Raw genomic sequence first — 13,858 nt, 5'->3', positions numbered from 1 at the left:
TAACTTCCTTGCTTTTGTACTCTGTGCCTCTATTTATGAAGCCCAGTAACCCAGTAAGCTTTTTTAACCACTTTCTCAACCTGCCCTGCCACCTCCAACGATTTGTGCACATGTACCCCCAGGTCTCTCTGTTCATGCACCCCCTTTAGAATTATACCCTTTAGTTTATATTGCCTCTCCACATTCTTCCTACCACAATGTATCACTTTGCACTTTTCTGCGTTAAATTTCATCTGCCACGTGTCTGCCCATTCCACCAGTTATGTCCTCCTGAAGTCTATCACTATCCTCCTCACTGTTCACTATACTTCCAAGTGTTGTGTCATCTGCAAATTTTGAAATTGTGCCCTGTACACCCATGTCCAAGTCATTAATATATATCAAGAAAAGCAGTGGTCCTGGTACCGACCCCTGGAGAACAGCACTGTATAACTTCCTCCAGTCCAAAAAACAACCGCTCACCACTACTCTCTGTTTCCTGTCACTTTGCCAATTCCATATCCATGCTGCTACTGTCCCTTTTATTCCATGGGCTTCAACTTTGCTGCAAGCCTATTATGTGGCACTTTGTCGAACGCCTTTTGGAAATCCATGTACACTACGTCAACCGCATTACCCTCATCAATCCTCTCCGTTACCTCATCAAAAAACTCGATCAAGTTGGTTAAACATGATTTGCCTTTAACAAATCCGTGCTGGCTTTCTTTAATTAATCCACACCTATCCAAGTGACTTAATTTTGTCCCTGATTATTGTTTCTAAAAGTTTCCCCACTACTGAGGTTAAACTGACTGGCCTGTAGTTGCTGGGTTTATCCTTACACCCTTTTTTTAAACAAGGGTGTAACATTTGCAATTCTCCAGACCTCTGGCACCAGCCCCGTATCCAAGGAGGATTGGAAGATTATGGCCAGAGCCTCCGCAATTTCCACCTTTACTTCCCTCAGCGTCCTGGTGACTTACCTACTTTAAGTACAACCAGCCTTTCTGGTACCTCCTTTATCAATTTTTATCCTATCCAGTATCTCAACTGCCTCCTCTTTCACTATGACTTTGGCAGCATCTTCTTCCTTGGTGAAGACAGATGCAAAGTACTCATTTCGTACCTCAACCATACCCTCTGCCTCCATGTGTAGGTCTCCATTTTGGTCCCTAATTGGCCCCACCCCTCCTCTTACTACCCGTTTACTATTTATATGCCTATAGAAGACTTTTGGATTCCCTTTTATGTTAGCTGCCAATCTATTCTCATACTCTCTCTTTGCCCCTCTTATTTCCTTTTTCACTTCCACTCTGAACTTTCTGTATTCAGCCTGGTTCTCACTTGTATTCTCAACCTGACACCTGTCATACTCCCCTTTTTTCTGCTTCATCTTACTCTCTATCTCTTTTATCATCCAGGGAGCTCTGGCTTTGTTGCCCCACCTTTCCCCCTTGTGGGAATGTACCTCGACTGTACCCGAACCATCTCCTCTTTAAAGGCAGCCCATTGTTCGATTACGGTTTTGCCTGCCAATCTTTGATTCCAATTTACCCGGGCCAGATCCATTCTCAACCTACTGAAATTGGCCTTCCTCTATTTTGACTCTAGATTGCTCCCTGTCCTTTTCCATAGCTAACTTAAACCTTATGATACTGTGATCACTGTTCCCTAAATGTTCCCCTACTGACACTTGCTCCACTTGACCCACCTCATTCCCCAGAACCAGATCCAGCAATGCCTCCTTCCTCATTGGGCCAGAAACGTACTGATCAAGAAAGTTCTCCTGAACACACTTCAGAAATTCTTCTCCCTCTCTGTCCTTTACACTATTACTATCCCAGTCTATATTAGGATGATTGAAGTCCCCCTTTACCACTACTCTATAGTTCTTGCACCTCTCTAATTTCCCTGCAAATTTGCTCCTCTATATCCTTCCCACTAGTTGGCGGCCTATTGAATACACCTAGCAGTGTAATGGCGCCTCTAATGTTTAACAATTCTAACCAAATAGATTCTGTCCTTGACCACTCCAGGACATCCTCTCCTTCCAGCACTGTAACATTCTCCTTAATCAATACAGCCACCCCACCTCCTTTCTTTCCTTCCCTATCTTTCCTGAACACCTTGTATCCAGGAATATTTAGTATCCAATCCTGCCCTTTTTTGAGCACGGACTGCAGTGGTTCAAGGCGGCGGCTCACCACCACCTTCTCAAGGGCTATTAGGGATGGGCAATAAATGCCGGCCTTGCCAAGAATGCCCACATCCCAGGAACGAATAAAAAAAGAAATAACTTGCCTTTGTACAGCGAAGAATCTTTCTCATATAATAGCAAAATACTGCGGATGCTGGAAATCTGAAATAACAACAGAAAATGCTGGAAATACTCAGCAGGTCAGGCAGCATCCGTGGAGAGAGAAACAGAGTTAACGTTTCAGGTCTGTGGGACCCTTCATCAGAACTGGAAAAAGCTGAAGAATCTCTCTTGTTGTTTTCTCACTCAGGTGCGGTGAGCGGCAGGTTCCTGATTGCTCGTCACCATGGTGGCCCTGTCGCTGAAGATCTGTGTCCGCCATTGCAATGTTGTCAAGACGATGCAATTCGAGCCTTCCACGGTGGTTTACGATGCCTGTCGCATAATCCGGGAGCGTGTGCCAGAGGCTCAGATCGGGCAAGGTGAGGCCGAGTGTCCTGGATGTTTGTTTCTGTCTCTCTCTCTGTGGCAAAGTAGTAGCTGGCCCCGATTCTTGCTCAGTCTAAGTTTGCTGAAGGAACTCCATAGCTGGACATGTCAGCCGTGGAGTGTGGCACCGCGAAAGTGAAAGTCTTCACCTATTCAATGCCATAGCAACAACAGCTTGTGTTTATACCGCACCTTTTAACGTTGTAAAATGTCCCTGGGTGCTTCACAGGAGCGATTATCAAACAAAATTTGACACCGAGCCACTTAAGGAGATATTAGGCCAGGATAGAGGTAGGTTTTAAGGAGTGTCTTGAAAGAGGAGAGAGAGGCGGAGAGGTTTAGGGAGGGAATTCCAGAGCTTCGGGCCCAGGCAGCTGAAGGCACGGCCGCCAATGGTGGAGCGATTAAAATCAGGGCTGCGCAAGAGGCCAGAATTGGAGGAGCGCAGAGATCTCGGAGGGTTGTGGGGCTGGAGGAGGTTACAGAGATAGGGAGGGGGTGAGGACATGGAGCGATTTGAAAACAAAGAATGAGAATTTTAAAATTGAGGCTTTGCTGGACCGGGAGCCAGTGTAGGTCAGCGAGCACATGAATGGTACAAACTGAGACGTTAGCTTTGAGTGAATCAGCTTTCAAAGGCTTGAACCTAGATATCTTAAGGGAGTATTATTCACTAATAATTGGCAAGGCCCACAGCCTGAGCCCGTGTTTTGCTCAAGGACAGTTCTGAGGAATGCTGCCAAGAGGAGGCCTCGCAGTTGTCCACAGGGAAGGAAGTGAATTATAGGGCCAAAACTTCGGTAAAATACTCCTTTCTTAACAAAGGCCCTTCCACTTAATGTAGGGGAGCTGGGCTAATTTTGCCTCCGAATGACTCTCTCTGACTGAAGGGCCAGAAAAGGAGAGACAGCATCACTGGATTTCCACCATGGTCAACACTCCACTGTCAGTCAGGCCCAAAGAAACGGGGCCAGAAACCAGTGAGGGCCTTGTGGGGGTGGGGGGACGGGGACAAGAGGAGAGGGGAGGGCAGGGAGGGTGAGTCGAGGTGAGGGGAGGGTGGGCAGGGCGGGTGAGGAGAGGGAAGTGCGGGGGAGGGGAGATACGGGGGCAGGGGTGTGCAGGGCGGGTGAGTCGAGGGGAGGGAAGTGCGCGGGGAGGGGTGGGCAGGGCGGGTGAGGAGAGGGAAGTGCGCGGGGAGGGGTGGGCAGGGCGGGTGAGGAGAGGGAAGTGCGCGGGGCGGGTGTGCAGGGCGGGTGAGGAGGGGGAGGGGAGATACGGGGCAGGTGTGCAGGGCGGGTGAGAAGGGGAGGGAAGTACGGGGGCAGGTGTGGGCAGGGCGGGTGAGGAGAGGGAAGTGCGCGGGGAGGGGTGGGCAGGGCGGGTGAGGAGAGGGAAGTGCGCGGGGAGGGTGTGCAGGGCGGGTGAGGAGGGGGAGGGGAGATACGGGGCAGGTGTGCAGGGCGGGTGAGAAGGGGGAGGGAAGTACGGGGGCAGGTGTGGGCAGGGCGGGTGAGGAGAGGGAAGTGCGCGGGGAGGGGTGGGCAGGGCGGGGGGGAGGGGTGCGGGGGGAGGGCTGGGAAGGCTGGCTCCAAACTCTTAAGTTTAGAATGAGCTTCATGTTGGTGTAATCAGAGTAATGTTCAAGTTCAAAGATGTTTTTTCATTTCACATTTTCTTTTCTGATTGAACTGCCACCAGTTTTTGGATACAAGTGAAAGCTGATTCATCACAGGACAATCTGTTATTATGAATTCCTGTTTTTCAGCCTCTGATTACGGTTTGTTCCTGTCGGATGACGATCCAAGGAAAGGGATCTGGCTGGAGTCGGGCCGCACCTTGGATTATTACATGCTTCGCAATGGGGTACGTCCAACTCTCTGCTCAGCATCAAGGAACGGCTATTGATGATTCAGCCTCTCCAGAGTCCTGCCTCACCCTCTTAATAGATTACACTTTTTGAGTTTTATCATTTTCATAAGATGCAAAAATGTTTGTGCAAGTTGAGTAGAAATGGGAACAGTTTCACGTAGGTAACAGGCTCCAAGTTGAGCTTTTTGGCACGTTCCTTTAGCAGCTGATCTCGACACTGGTCACGGGGACCAAGATCGCGATCCAATACTTCATTTTTGTGTGAAACCTCTTCTATTGTTCATCCTCAGCTCATTTTATTCGAATTTGCTGTTTTGCTTTTGGTCTCCCTTATATAGAATCATACAGCACAGAAGGAGGCCATTCGGCCCATCGTGCCTGTGCCGGCTCTTTGAACGAGCTCTCCAATTAGTCCCACTCCCCCGCTCTTTCCCCACAACCCTGCACATTTTTCTTTCTTAAGTATTTATCCAATTCACTCTTGAAAGTTATTGAATCTGCTTCCATCGCCCTCCCGGGCAGTGCATTCCAGATCCTAACAACTCACGACATAATTTCCTTTTCCTTATGATGCTTCTGGTTCTTTTGCCAATTCACATCTGTGTGAACATAGGAATTACTAGACACAAAAAGACTGAGGTCCATCTAGTTCACCTTCTACCACCCTGGTAGTCACATGATAAAATGATAATGGAGCTGTTGACTAATCACAGCAATCAATCTCTAGATTTACGAGAATGATTCCAGGGATGAGGGACTTCAGTTATGTGGATAGACTGGAGAAGCTGGGGTTGTTCCCCTTGGAGCAGAGAAGGTTGAGAGGAGATTTGATAGAGGTGTTCAAAACTATGAGGGGTCTGGACAGAGTAGAGAGAGAGAAACTGTTCCCATTGGCGGAAGGGTCGAGAACCAGAGGACACAGATTTAAGGTGATTTGCAGAAGAACCAAAGGCGACATGAGGAAAACTTTTTTACGCAGAGAGTGGTTAGGATCTGGGTTGCACTGCCTGAAAGGGTGGTGGAGGCAGACTCGATCACGGCTTTCAAAAGGGAGTTGGTTAAGTACCTGATGGAAAAAAATTTGCAGGGCTACGGGGAAAGGGCGGGGGAGTGGGACTAGCTGAAGTGCTCTTGCAAAGAGCCGGCACTGGCTCGACGGGCTGAATGGCCTCCTTCTGTAACCATTCTATGATTCTATCAATGAGCCTGGAACAGACCCAGACACGAGGTGAGGAAACCCCCAGTGGTGGAGAGTTTTGGGAACCAGAGGTCCAAAGTCGGCTGTTCTTCCCGAGCCATGCAACACTCCCCACACGTCACGTCTCAAATTCCTGTGAGGTCTAACGTGGCTCTCTCACCGGACGGACCCTTGGCCAACCAGCTCCCCACTCTGCTGAGCGACAACTTTTGTGTTCTCCCCGTATTTCTCGGCTGGATTCAAGCTTTGGGCAAAGCAGTTCCCATCTCTCCAGCTGAGGGAAGCTAAGGTCTGAAAAGAGAGCGGGTTGGCATCGGAAGAGCTCAGGGAAGCTGCCAAATGTTGCCGTGAGTCACCGCGTGGACCCCTGCCCAGTAATTTTACAAACTTTCCACAAGCTTCTTTTTGTAGTTTCATGTTCAGTGCAGTTTAATGAAAAACTATTCTGTGCTGTCAATATCATGAACATGTGTAAGGAAATAATTCGTTTTAATCAGAGAATGTTGAAGATGAAAGAGAGGGCTAGCTGATGGGAGAGAGTGGATGTTAAGTGGTGTGTACGGGAGGGAGTTGTCCTGGTGGCAACTGGGAAGTGTCTCCAGGCGTCTTTGAGCCAGCTGAGGAAGGTAGGCCGTTTGGCTAAAGGCATAAGAACAACAGATGTTAGATATGGAGGAGAGGAGAGCAGAAGTGAATGATACTTTGGCGAAACCCCAGTTAGAAGATTCAAAAAGGGAGGAGCAACCGTCGAAGAATCAATTCAGATGCGATTCTGTTGATGCAGCGGCCATTTGAAAGAAACTGTTGAATTAAGGTCGCATAATGGGTCACACTGGTGTCACAGAAATACGGTGAAGATGACAGGAGACGGACATTTGTGTCGTGTTAGGCTTGAGACTGACTGACACTATTGGCAAGGGATGTCATGACCACTACTTGACTGTAACTGCGAAAGTGGGACTAGTGTAGGGTAGAAATTAGTCGCAATAATGCAGCGAGGTGCAGACACCAGCTCCAAGTGAGCAAGTAACAGACGGTTGTCGGCCAGTGAGGTTTTTGGGGAATTCTTTTGTTTGACGCAGAGGCTTTGATTCACCATTGACCAGAAGTAACACGAAGGGAAGCATCAAAACACCTGGGGTTTCCCGGAATACGGAGCTGCTTATCGCCAGTGAAGCGGAGGTCGAGGGCTGATGGTAAATGGGATTTGGGAGTTAGCGGGACACAGAAATTATTGGTCACTTCGGTCGAGGGTGTGGAATCACCAGCACGGCCTGAATTTGACTTCCAACTGAAGAAAACTTACTCTAAAAAACCCACTCGTCAAAACAGCTGGACTGCTGTTAACGAGTCAAAAATTTTTAGTCAGTCTTCTCGGCCCTCACCGCCAGCCTCCTGGGCCCTCAGCGCCGGTCTCCTGGGCCCTCACCACCAGCCTCCTGGGCCCTCAGCGCCGGCCTCCTGGGCCCTCACCACCGGCCTCCTGGGCCCTCAGCGCTGGCCTCCTGGGCCCTCAGCGCCGGTCTCCTGGGCCCTCACCACCAGCCTCCTGGGCCCTCAGCGCCGGCCTCCTGGACCCTCACCACCAGCCTCCTGGGCCCTCAGCGCCGGCCTCCTGGGCCCTCAGCGCTGGCCTCCTGGGCCCTCACCACCAGCCTCCTGGGCCCTCACCACCAGCCTCCTGGGCCCTCAGCGCCGGCCTCCTGGGCCCTCAGCGCCGGCCTCCTGGGCCCTCACCGCCGGCCTCCTGGGCCCTCAGCGCCGGCCTCCTGGGCCCTCGCCACCAGCCTCCTGGGCCCTCACCACCAGCCTCCTGGGCCCTCAGCGCCGGCCTCCTGGGCCCTCACCACCAGCCTTCAGTCGCAGCCTAGCACGCGCCCCACTCTCCCCGGCTTTGTCAAAGCTTGGCCAGCCGACCCTGGGGCAAGTCGAAACAGTTCAGCACGGCAGACCCCGAGCTGGGAACAATGATTCCTTGAGTTGTTGATCATTAGAGAGGTTTTGAGACTAGTCTGTCAGGCACAATCAAATCTAACAATTTAGAAATGTAAGACTTGAGACAAATCAACTTTGATTTGTTAGAAGAAAAATTAAGCTATAGGAAGTTAAAGAATAGAAGGAAGCCTTTCGGCCTCGATTGTGTCTGTGCTGGCTCTTGGTAATTCAAAACTAACCTCACTGCCCCGCTCGCTCCTCATATCCCCGTATCTTCCTCTGTTTCAAATATTTATCCAATTTTCCCTTAAAAGATAAAATGGCCTCTGCCTCAACCAGTCCCTGTAACAAAGCATTCCTTGCTCCAGCAACTCTCCACGTCGAGAAATGTTTCCTCGTCCTTTCAGTGCATTTATTTTAATTGATGAGCATCCGTTTCTCATTCCCCAGCCGCAGTTGCAGGAAGTGGACTGAGAAAGGAAAAAATGAAAATGTTAGCAAAGGCGATGGGAAGGGAGTCCGTCGCTGAGCCAAACTGCACAAGCGAGGTCTCGGTGGGTTTTTGAGGAGGAGCCAGGTGAACCGAAGGCCAAGAGGAGCTGTCGAGAAGCAGGCGTGGAGAGGCTGGAGAAGCTGGGATTGTTCTCCTTAGAGCAGGGAAGGTTAAGGGGAGATTTAATAGAGGTGTTCAAAATTATGAAGGGTTTTGATGGACTAGATAGCGAGAGACTGTTTCCAGTGGCAGGAGGGTCGGTAACCACAGGATACAGATTGAAGATCATTGGCAAAAGAACCAGAGGGAAGATGAGAATTTTTTTTACGCAGCGAGTTGTTGTGATCTGGATTGCGTTGCCTGGAAGGGCGGTGGAAGCAGATTCGGCAGTAACTTTCAAAAGGGAATTGGATAAATACTTGAAAAGGCAAATTGTGTAGGGCTGTGGGGAAAGAGCAGGGGGGAGTGGGACTAATTGGAGAGCTCTTTCAAAGAGCCGGCACAGGCACGATGGGCTGAATGGCCTCCTCCCGTGCTGTATCATTCCACGTAGAATGCAAGAGAGGAAAAGAACAGGACGATTAAGTTGTACAAGAGCCAGTCGGGAAGAATTTATAATTCACATTGGAGCTGAGAGTAATATAGATCGATCATTCCTAAAGAGCATTGTTGTGTATTGATTAGAACAGAGGGTGAACTTCCTTTTTTAATGGAAAGTGGGAGAATGTATGTATTTCCTGGTAATTACTGAACTGTTAGCGGTCCCGTATCGAGCTTTAATAGTTGCCATGTGCCTAATATTAGATCTATCCACATTGTTTTCACAGCTGCTTGCTATCCTCCTGTTGTCTGGATCATCACTGTGTTAAACCTCGATTGAAATTTGCAAACTGCTGTTAACCCTGCCCAAATACGACTTAATGATCTGTCTGGCATTTTCCGCACCATTAGTGAGTCAATGTTAAAAGTACTGCTGGGCGGAAAATCACCTCCTAATGACTGGAGGCCACGTGGTACAGTCCAGCCTCCTCCTGTTCCGGGTCATGGTACAGTCCAGCCTCCTCCTGTTCCGGGTCATGGTACAGTCCAGGGTCCTCCTGTTTGGGTCATGGTACAGTCCAGGGTCCTCCTGTTCAGGCCATGGTACAGTCCAACCTCCTCCTATTCAGATCATGGTACAGTCTAGGGTCCTCCTGTTCAGGCCATGGTACAGTCCAGGGTCCTCTTGTTCGGGCCATGGTACAGTCCAACCTCCTCCTATTCAGATCATGGTACAGTCCAGCCTCCTCCTGTTCAGGTCATGGTACAGTCCAGGGTCTTCCTGTTCGGGCCATGGTACAGTCCAACCTCCTCCTATTCAGATCATGGTACAGTCCAGGGTCCTCCTGTTCGGGCCATGGTACAGTCCAGGATCCTCCTGTTCAGGCCATGGTACAGTCCAACCTCCTCCTATTCAGATCATGGTACAGTCCAGCCTCCTCCTGTTCAGGTCATGGTACAGTCCAGGGTCCTCCTGTTCGGGCCATGGTAAAGTCCAACCTCCTCCTATTCAGATCATGGTACAGTCCAGGGTCCTCCTGTTCGGGCCATGGTACAGTCCAGCCTCCTCCCAGGAGTGGGGAGAAGGGGGAGTGGGAAGGAAGGGAGGTGGGGTGTTAGGGGGTGCGCTCTCATTGTGCACTGGCTCAGGATGGTACATCGTATCTGTGGCAGGTGAAGGAGTTAGGGAGCAATGGATTCGGCCTTGGGTCAGCCTCGGGTTTCCATTGGCTGTGGAGGTTTGGGGTAAAGGGTGGGCCTCCCTAGGTTGGTGGGGGCCTGTGCTGCTCCCATGCTCGCCCAGCTCCAGGCACAGCCAGCCCCCCTCTTAATCCGATCTGCAGGCGAGCCACATGTTCATTACTCACCTGGGCTGCGAGTGTTGGGTTGTCATGGAGTTGAGCATTTCCTTGTTGCTTAGAGTGACAGCTGGGCGAGCTCGTGAGGGCCAAGGCCGTGTCGCCATGACAACAGTGGCCCAAGTAGACATGGGATGGACTCCAGGGAGGTGCTGTGGCCAGTGGTGGCACAGGGGCTACTTAAATAGCAGCTTTTTAAGAAAAAAGAATTTGATAAATATCAGAGACTGAGGGTTAAGGGTAGACACAGATGATTAGTTTATGGAACTTAATGGTTCCTGTGCTTCTCAGATCATTCAAATGAAACATAGTATGAGGAGACTTGTGAGACGAGGACTATTTCCAGTAGTGCAGAGAAGGTTAAGAGACTTTTCAAAGTTATAAAGGTTTTGATAAGAGTGAATCGGGTAAGACCATCTCCTCTGGTTGGGGAGTCAGTGATGAGGGCACATGAATTTAAAGAGTGAAAACATACGAACATAAGAAATAGGAGCAGGAGTCGGCCACTTGGCCCCTCGAGCCTGCTCCGCCATTCAATAAGATCATGGCTGATCTTGGGCTCAAAGCCACTTCCCCACCCGCTCCCCATAACCCTTCACTCCCTTATCTTGCAAAAATCTGTCTTATCTCCACTTTAAATGTATTTAATGACCCAGCCTCCACAACTCTCTGGGGCAGAGAATTCAACAGATTTACGACCCTCTGAGAGAAGACATTTCTCCTCACTTCTAAAAGGGCGACCCTTTATTCTGAAACTATTCCCCCGAGTTCTAGATTCCCCCACGAGGGGAAACATCCTCTCTGCATCTACCTTGTCGAGGCCCCTCAGTATCTTATATGTTTCAATAAGATCACCTCTCATTCTTCTAAACTCCAATGAGTATAGGCCCAGCCTGCTCAACCTTTCTTCACACGTCAACCCCCTCATCTCAGGAATTAACCTAGTGAACCTTCTCTGCACTGCCTCCAATGCAAGTATATCCCTCCTTAAATAAGCAGACCAAAACTGTATCACCAGCACCCTGTACAGTTGGAGCAGGACTTCCCTACTTTTATCCAGGAGGAGAAAGGTTCGGAGTGATTTCTTCAGAGGATTGTTTGGTCACGGAATGCTTTGACACAGGGAGTGGATGAGGGAGACTCCATTGTATCTTTTAACGGAAAATTGGATAAACATTTGAAACAGAGGAAGATACGGGGATATGAGGAGAGAGCGGGGCAGGGAGGTTAGTTTTGGATCTCTCAAGCAAAGAGCTGACACGAACCTGATGGGCTGAATGGCCTCCTCCTATGCTCTATGGTTCTGTGGCGCATGTGGAATGGAACTGGGCTATAAAACATAGAAACATAGAAGATAGGAGCAGGAGTAGGCCATTCGGCCCCTCGAGCCTGCTCCGCCATTCAATGCGATCATGGCTGATCATCCTATTTCAGTACCCGGTCCCTGCTTTCTCCCCATACCCCTTGATCCCTTTAGCCTTGAGAAATATATCCAACTCCTTCTTGAATATATTTAATGAATTGGCCTCTACTGCTTTCTGTGGTAGAGAATTCCACAGGCTCACCACTCTCTGGGTGAAGAAATTCCTCCTCATTTCTGTCCTAAATGGCCTACCCCTTATCCTTAGACTGTGACCCCTGGTTCTGGACTCCCCGACTATCGGGAACATCCTTCCAGCATCTAGTCTGTCGAGTCCTGTTAGAATTTTATAAGTTTCGATGAGATCCCCTCTCATTCTTCTAAACTCCAGCGAGTACAAGCCCAATTGATCCAATCTCTCCTCATACGTCATTCCTGCCATCCCAGGTATCAGCCTGGTGAATCTTTGCTGAACTCCTTCCATGGCAAGAACATCCTTCCTTAGATAAGGCGACCAAAACTGCACACAATACTCAAGATGTGGTCTCATCAAGGCCCTGTACAACTGCAGCAAGACATCCTTGTTCCTGTACTCAAACCCTCTCGCTACGAAGGCCAACAAACCATTTGCCTTCTTAACCGCCTGCTGCACTACATGCTTACCTTCAGCGACTGGTGCACAAGGACACCCAGGTCTCGTTGCACTTCCCCTTCTCCCAATCTATTGCCATTCAGATAATAATCTGCCTTCCTGTTTTTGCTACCAAAGTGGATAACCTCACATTTATCCACATTATATTGCATCTGCCACGCTTCTGCCCAATCACCCAACCTGTCCAAATCATACTGGAGTTTCTCGGCATCCTCCTCACAGCACACATGCCCACCCAGCTTTGTGTCGTCTGCAAATTTGGAGATATTACATCTAGTTCCCTTGTCTAGATCATTAATATATATTGTGAATAGCTGGGGTCCAAGGACCGATCCCTGCGGTACCCCACTAGTCACTGCCTGCCACTCGGAAAAAGACCCGTTTATTCCAACTCTTTGCTTTCTGTCTGCCAACCAGTTCTCTATCCAAGTCAATACCTTGCCCCCAATCCCATGTGCCTTAACTTTACACGCTAATCTCTTATGCGGGACCTTATCGAAAGCCTTCTGAAAGTCCAAATACACCACATCCACTGGTTCTCCCTTATCTATTTTACCAGTTACATCCTCAAAAAATTCCAGTAGATTAGTCAAGCACGATTTACCCTTTGTAAATGCATGTTGACTTTGTCCGATCCTGTCACTGTTTTCCAAGTGCTCTGCTATTACATCTTTTATAATGGACTCTAGCATTTTCCCCACGACCGATGTCAGGCTTACCGGTCTGTAATTCCCCGTTTTCTCTCTACCACCTTTTTTGAATAATGGGGTAACATTAGCTGCCCTCCAATCCATGGGTACTGTTCCAGATTCCATCGAATGTTGGAAGATGACCAGCAATGCATCTACTATTTCTAGGGCCATTTCCTTAAGTACCCTAAGATGTAGATTATCAGGCCCTGGGGATTTATCGGCCTTCAATCCCATCAATTTCCTTAACACCATTTCCCTACAAATACTGATTTCTTTCAGTTCCTCCCTTTTATCAGACCCTATGTTCCTCGACATCTCTGGGAGGTTATTTGTGTCCTCCTTTGTGAAGACAACCAAAATATATATTTAATTGGTCTGCCATTTCTTTGTTCCCCATTATAAATTCCCCTGATTCTGACTGCAAGGGACCTACGCTTGACTTCACCAATCTTTCTCTCTTCACTTATCTATAAAAACTTTTACAGTCAGTTTTTATCTTCCCTGCAAGCTTACTCTCATATTCTATTTTCCCCTTCTTAATTAATCCTTTTGTCCTCCTTTGTTGAATCCTAAACTGCTCCCAATCCTCAGGTTTACTGCTTTTTCTGGCCAATTTATATGTCCTCTCCTTGGATCTTATGCTATCCCTAATTTCCCTTGTTAGCCACGGTTGAGTCACCTTTTTTGTTTTATTTTTATGCCAAACTGGGATGAACAAATTCTGTAGTTCATCCATGCGATCTTTGAATGTTTGCCATTGCCTATCCACCGTCAACCCTTTGAGTGACATTCCCCAATCAATCCTACCCAACTCACGCCTCAGACCATCGTAGTTTCCTTTATTTAAATTGAGGACCCTAGTCTCTGAGTCAACAACTTCATTCTCCATCTTAATGAAGAATTCGATCATATTATGATCGCTCCGACCCAAGGGGCCTCGTACAACAAGATTGCTAATTAATCCTTTCTCGTTACATAATACCCAGTCTAAGATGGCCTGATCTCTGGTTGGTTCCTCGACATATTGTTCCAGGAAACCATCCCGTAAACACTCCAGGAATTCCTCCTGCACAATATTGTTACTAAGGCTGTA

General features: G+C 48.8%; 1 protein-coding gene across 4 annotated transcripts in view; it reads left to right on the top strand.

The window, feature by feature from the left end:
- The window catches only part of LOC147097260 (talin-2), a 354,000-nt gene that overhangs the window by 155,579 nt on the left and 184,563 nt on the right, over positions 1–13,858 (top strand). For all 4 annotated transcript variants that reach the window (XR_015074349.1, XM_085972076.1, XM_085972077.1 and 1 more), the window contains 2 exons: positions 2,487–2,658; positions 4,434–4,531. Coding sequence is in view for 3 of the 4 variants with exons in the window: in XM_085972076.1 (XP_085828202.1) it covers positions 2,523–2,658; positions 4,434–4,531 (234 nt within the window). In the remaining variant the exon portion in view is untranslated. The remainder of the gene's footprint in view (positions 1–2,486; positions 2,659–4,433; positions 4,532–13,858) is intronic.

The sequence above is a fragment of the Somniosus microcephalus genome, chromosome 32 (assembly GCF_052327205.1).
Source record: "Somniosus microcephalus isolate GS21.2 chromosome 32, FLI_Smic_1.0, whole genome shotgun sequence".
NCBI classification, from domain to species: domain Eukaryota; kingdom Metazoa; phylum Chordata; class Chondrichthyes; order Squaliformes; family Somniosidae; genus Somniosus; species Somniosus microcephalus.
The sequence above is the reverse complement of the archived record's forward strand: the minus strand, read 5'-3'. Positions and strand labels throughout refer to the sequence as shown.